The 6,067-nt window shown below is 32.0% G+C and overlaps 1 protein-coding gene across 1 annotated transcript; it reads right to left on the minus strand.

Moving 5' to 3' along the window:
• Window positions 1–3,290: 3,290 nt before the first annotated feature.
• LOC131654815 (transcription repressor OFP8-like) lies at window positions 3,291–4,152 on the minus strand. Its single transcript, XM_058924745.1, has one exon. It carries the CDS (start codon window positions 4,110–4,112, stop codon window positions 3,345–3,347), a length of 768 nt encoding a protein of 255 aa, XP_058780728.1. The 5' UTR covers window positions 4,113–4,152; the 3' UTR covers window positions 3,291–3,344.
• Between the last annotated feature and the right edge of the window lie 1,915 nt (window positions 4,153–6,067).

The raw sequence follows: 6,067 nt of genomic DNA on the forward strand, positions 1-6,067 counted from the left end.
CCCGAATGGACATTTGATCAAATTTTATAAAATTTGTTTGGTTAGCTGCCTACCTAAAGTTAATGATGATGCAAAGAAGTTGATATTTTTTTCAACTTCATGTTGACTTGACGAGCAAATGATGGGTTACATAATTAGACACTATTGTTCAATCTTCGGATGAGTTAGAAGAAAAGTTCTTAGACTAATTTTTACTCATCACCAAATTCATAACAAATTTTGACCAAGGTAATGCCAAATGTCTTTATAATTGTTGTTTGTATAGTATCAACAACAAACAAAAAAATTAACTATTTAAGATTATCATTTTTACAAGGGCTGGTGCGATTTCAAAAGTCGTTCAATAGTTCTGTTTTGTTTTAAGAAAGGTTTGTAAAAGTATGTTTGTTGTTTGTTGTAAAACTTAGTGATAAAATAATGACAAATGAATTTGGTGTTTTAACAAATGAGAAAGATTATTGAGGTTAGATTTTATCGTCCTATATTCATATATTATCCTAATCAGCATAATGCATTTCTAATTGACAATTAACATTACCACTTATGTCTATGTGTTCGTTGTTTATTTTTACACCAACAATGTGAAATCAACTGTATTACTTAATAGACGGTCTATTAGTCTAATAACCAATGTTATATCATTAAGATTCAATAGTGTATGTGGATGTTAAATCTAAATCTGTCTCTATAGTTAAACATCTAGAAAACGAAATATTTGATCTAGTAATGAAAAGTGTTTCTCAATATCGATTAAAAATCATGAAAACATATTATAGTTAGTTACTCTACAACAAGCACTAAGAATGAAGATGATCAATCAATATTAAAGCATTATTAGAATTACATAAAACGACATGATCAAGATTTATACATGAATATAATGACAGCTACATCTAACCCCAACAAAAAAGAAATCATCTACTTTTACTCATAATAGATGTACAACGACGATATAGAAGAAAGAATTAGAATAGCATTTGCGTCAATTTATCGAACAACGCTTCCGGCTTCAATCTTTCATCTTCCTTTCTCAATTGTTTATGAATTTTTGGTGAAATAGTGACTTGAATGGTGTTCCCTGAGTTTTTTTTCAACTGAATGACTTGGATTGCTATTTGTAAAGCTCTACTTAGTCATTCTTGCATAGCGAGATCTTTAGTTTGCATAGGGAGATTGTTTTTCTTCCCCTAAAAATCATGTCCAATTCGTCCCCAAGTGGATTTGAATGTCATATTTCGCTTAGCATGATGCCCTTTCTCGCCTAGAGAGCAAACTCTTCCTTCACTCTTAAGCAACTTAGCCAAGAAGTCTTTGAACATCCTTGTCTCGCTTAGCGAGGTATATGTTTTGGCTTGGCTTTAAAGTTTTCTTTGAACTACCATAGCTCGCATAGCGAGACCCTGTGTTTCATTTGGCCAGGAGATTCATGAAAGTTTGGTTTAGTTTTTGGCTTGGTGAGGTCTTACTTGACTTGGCGATGTGAGAATTTTTTTGGCTAGGCAAACCTTTTGTTCGCTTAGTGAGGTCTCTGCCACTTTACTTGATAAACTTGTGATTTACTTTATCATTTTTACCCGTACTTATGAATAACATAGTTAAAAAGCTCACACAAGTATTTTATCGCCTTTTATGATTGATTGGATTTGTTTCACGTAATTACTTGTGATTTAAGTTAATAAATACTTATGCAAAACAAGTAAATTTGCCACTTATTAATGAATCATGAGAGACGTTAAACTTGTCGTTAAAGAAATATCCATCACATGGTTTGGACGACGTAGATTAGATAGATACTTTTACCCAAGTATTGAGAGCTCAAACTCTCATGCTCCTCAGTACTTTATTCTTCTCGAAGGATTAATCATATTTATCTTATAAATTATAAAAACATGAGACAAAATATCTCATACTACGGTTTTATCATACATGCTAATTTTTTTATGGTAAGTTTGATCATATTTAACAAATAAAATCAATGATTAACCTAACACTAGAATTAGATCCTTTTGGTATTATTAGTTGATATATTTACTGTTCAAATTTAAAACAACAAGAAAATAAATATAAACACTTTAAAAATAAAGTAAATGGTGGGGTTAATAGTAAAATTGAGTTGCATAATTTAAATTAGGTTTAAATGCATTTTTTACTCTCTAAATTTCCCAATTGTTTGATTTTGGTTCTCTAAATGTTCTAATTGCTTATTTTGACCTCTTAAGTTTCAAGTGTTTGATTTTGACCCCTCAAATTTATTTCATTTTGTATTTGATAGTCCCTTAATGAGATGTAGACTAAACTTTTCTTATTTTTGCTTTTTCTCTTCTTTTTTATAATTTTTTTCTCTACAATTTTATTTTTCTTCTCTTTTTAATAGTTGAGCTTTGAATATAATATTTTGAAAATGTTAAATATTTAATTCAACTTAAAATATACAGACAAACATGCAATATCTCTTATAAAAAATTGACTAATAGGATTGATAGACTTTGGGACTTCATGTTTAAATATAAGGGAGTTATTGGCTAAAGAGTTTGTTATTTTAATTAGGTGGTCTATTTTTTTTTTTCAAATAAAATAATTTGTCACCAGACATAATTTGAATGAAATATTTAAGATTTTTTAAATATTACATTTAAAGTTTAACTATTGAAAAAAACAAGAAAAATACAATTGTAGAGAAGAAAAACAAAGACAAAAAGAGAAATTTAGTCTACATATCATTAGAGGACTATCAAATGCAAAATAGAATAAACTTGAGGGGCCAACATCAAGTAATTGAAAGTTGGGGGCCAAAATCAAACAATTAAAAAATTTAGGGGACTAAAATCAAACAATTAAAATATGAAAGATCAAAATCAAACAATTGAAAATTTTGGAGATCAAAACCGCATTTAAACCTTCAAATTACAGCTAGTGAAGTTTTGTATATGTGTGGATGTGGAATCTATATTTGGTATGTTTTTGAAATAGAAATGAACTCTAAATATGGAGAATGATCTTATATGAGATATGTTAGATATGCTAGTGCAATTTCTTTTTTTAAATTTCAAAATATCTTATTTTTAAAATTTCAACTCCTTCAACTAAAATTTTGACAAAGTGATTGTTTTCGACAACATATGCAAGCAAATATCATCTTACATGATTTTATATCGATATAAAATTTATTAAAAAGAACATCATCCCTACAACCTTATTCATGTTTTTTAATAAAAAATAATGTCCAAATAAAGACATTAAGAAACAATCCAAATACACTATTGCATTCCCATACAAGTTTATATCTCACACACAAAATATCAAAAGGAAAAAAACAAACAAAACTTTCTAAGATTCATTGTAATCTACTTTTCTACATCCTCACTTTGAACATTTGTTTGAATATTTCTACTTGACTTAGGGTTCCAAACAAACATTTGTTGCCAAATCTCCATGAAAGCTCTCACAATTACTCCATGATAATCCCTAGAATTCAAAGCCAAAAAACATTGCAAAAGTTGCTCTAAATCCTTGGCTTCTGACATCTCCATCTCTTCTATCATCTCCATCATTGATTTCTTGAAGTCTTCATAAGGATCCTTTGACTTTTTCACCACAGCAAAACTCTCTTTCACCTTCTCTTCCATTCTACTCATCATAACCTTAGTTTCTACTCCTCTTTGTTTTTCTATAGTACTTTGAAACCTCACTCTTTCAACCTTCTTTACACTATTTATCCTCCTTCTATTCCTGCTAACTAAATCTTTATTCTCCGTTTTCTCATGGATCGCGGTATCTTCGTCGTTGGAGAGTCTTGACAAGCAAGAAATCAAAGTTTCACTTTCTTCTTCATTGATTTTATCAATGAGAAACTCACTCTTTTTAGTTGGGACACTAGAGGTACTTTTTCGGCCTTTGGTTTTCGCTTTGTTGATCTTTGAGGACACCTTGCATTGGTGTTCCGGTGAAGAAGTCGGCGAGATGTTTGGATATCCTATGTCATGTGCTTTGGAGTTCACCGGAGAAAGGCGGTATATGGCGGGGACGGGATTTCCGGGGAGAGAGGAAAGGTCATTGGAGCGACACATTTGAAGAGAAGGGATTGTGAATTTCATCTTGAAGCGTTTAGACATAGTGGAACTGTGAAAACTAAATATGAAGGAAAAGTGTGTTGTGTTGGTGCAAGTTTAGTTAAAGTTTTCATGGTTTGAGGTTATTTATAATGGGAAATGAAAGGTTAAGAAATGATTTAAGGCCGGCATGGAAAGAGTAAAGACAAAAGAAAGTAGGACCGAGAGTGATGATATATATATAGAATTGGAGAGTTTTTTAATACCTTAGAATTTTGTTTGGAAAAAGTAATTCAAAGTTTAAATATATTTTAAAGTAGTAAATATAAAAATATAAGATGGGATTAATATCAGATAATATGTTATTTGACTTGTTATTATAATTTGACTTGTTATTATAATTTGACTTGTTATCACACTATGCGTATGTTTTTTTACAGAGGACTTTTGAGATACCAGATGATCGTAGACGCTACATACTTAGTTTGGCCGGCAAAAGATATAGAGGGTGGAAAGCTTTTTTGACAAACATCTATCTTAAGGATAAAGATGGAAACTTTCTTGAAGAGGCACCGGGACGGCCAAAAAAATATGAGATCTTCATTGATGAAAAAGATTGGGCTGAGTTTGTAAAGCAAAGAGATGAAGATTTTCGGAAAAGGAGTGCCACGAATAGTGCGAGAGCATCCAAACCCGCGTATCCATACAAAAAAGGGCGTTTGGGATATGCACGCTTAGAGGATAAAATTGTAAGTAAATAGAAATACGTTTTAATTAATTGTCTAAATGTGCATGTTTTATTTGACGATTTTATCATTTGTGTCAATGCATAGTTAGAGGAGACTAAAAGCGAGGAAACTTCACTTCCTGTACATGTGTTGTGGAAGGAAGCTCGTGTGGGCAAGAATCAAGCTGTCGATCCCGATGTTCAGAGAGTTTATACTGAATGTGTAAGTATAATGATGTGTCTTTAATTAAATCAAATGTTTTTTAATATATAAATGATTTTTTATCTCCACTAATAATTATTGAAATGTAAATGAATTACAGGAGACCTTGTCGCAATCGGTATCCACCGGTGAGGGGAGCGTACTTAGTAGAGCACTAGATGCTCCTGAGTATCCCGGTCGGGTGAGGGGTAAGGGTCATGGTGTGACTCCAACCTCTTTTTACAAGAGTCCTAGGAGAAGATCAAATCTTACCAATGAAGAAGTGTTACAAAAGTTGCAGGAATTGCAAGCACAAGTCTCTGAATTGCAAAGAGATAAAGATATGTATATGAGAGAAAAGTGCAACACTTCATCGGTGAAAGAAACTAGTGATAAGGCTAGTATCAACTGTCAAAGGAAATTTCCCGAGGTAATTATAAATTTTTTTCCTTACAAATTGTTCTATTTTATTAATGATAATGACTTTATATTTACTATTGGTTTAGGGCATTTCATCTTGCCAACTATACTTATCGTCACCGAATTATCGACTAGTTGGCAAGGGAAAAGTGCACAACACTTTGGGAGATTTACTTCACCATAGACCGCTCCCGAATGGACACCTGAAAGTATCGGTGTGTCATACCCCAAAATTTGCCCTCCTATATTCAATCAAAGGTCCCTCTATGCATCTTCAATGGCTCAAAATTCAAGGGACTGTTCAAAACAACACTCTCCTAATCAAGGGTCTCTCAAAGCTAGGGTTTGCACTTTATCAAAGGATTTTGAATCTCTAAGGCCTCAAATGGATCCCAAGGTGTCTCATATATATCAAAGTATCTCCATGACTATTATCAAGCGTTAATCCCAAGGGCTGCTCATTCTATGGCTCAGACGACCAATAATCGACTGTGTTGACCTAAAAGTCAACTATAGTCAAAGTACAGTCAAACTTCAAGATTTTTGGTCAACATCAAGTATGTGAGGTTATATCCATCATTTGATCAAAAATTGATCATGATCCATTAATAGAAACTCAGAGATGAACAAATGTAAAGGTTCAAATTAGGGTTTCTTTAGGAGAAAGTC

The sequence above is a fragment of the Vicia villosa genome, linkage group LG3, assembly GCF_029867415.1.
Source record: "Vicia villosa cultivar HV-30 ecotype Madison, WI linkage group LG3, Vvil1.0, whole genome shotgun sequence".
Classification (NCBI taxonomy): domain Eukaryota; kingdom Viridiplantae; phylum Streptophyta; class Magnoliopsida; order Fabales; family Fabaceae; genus Vicia; species Vicia villosa.

Coding starts and splice junctions, on each gene's coding strand:
- LOC131654815 (XM_058924745.1), bottom strand. CDS start 4,112: ATGTCTAAACGCTTCAAGATGAAATTCACAATCCCTTCTCTTCAAATG.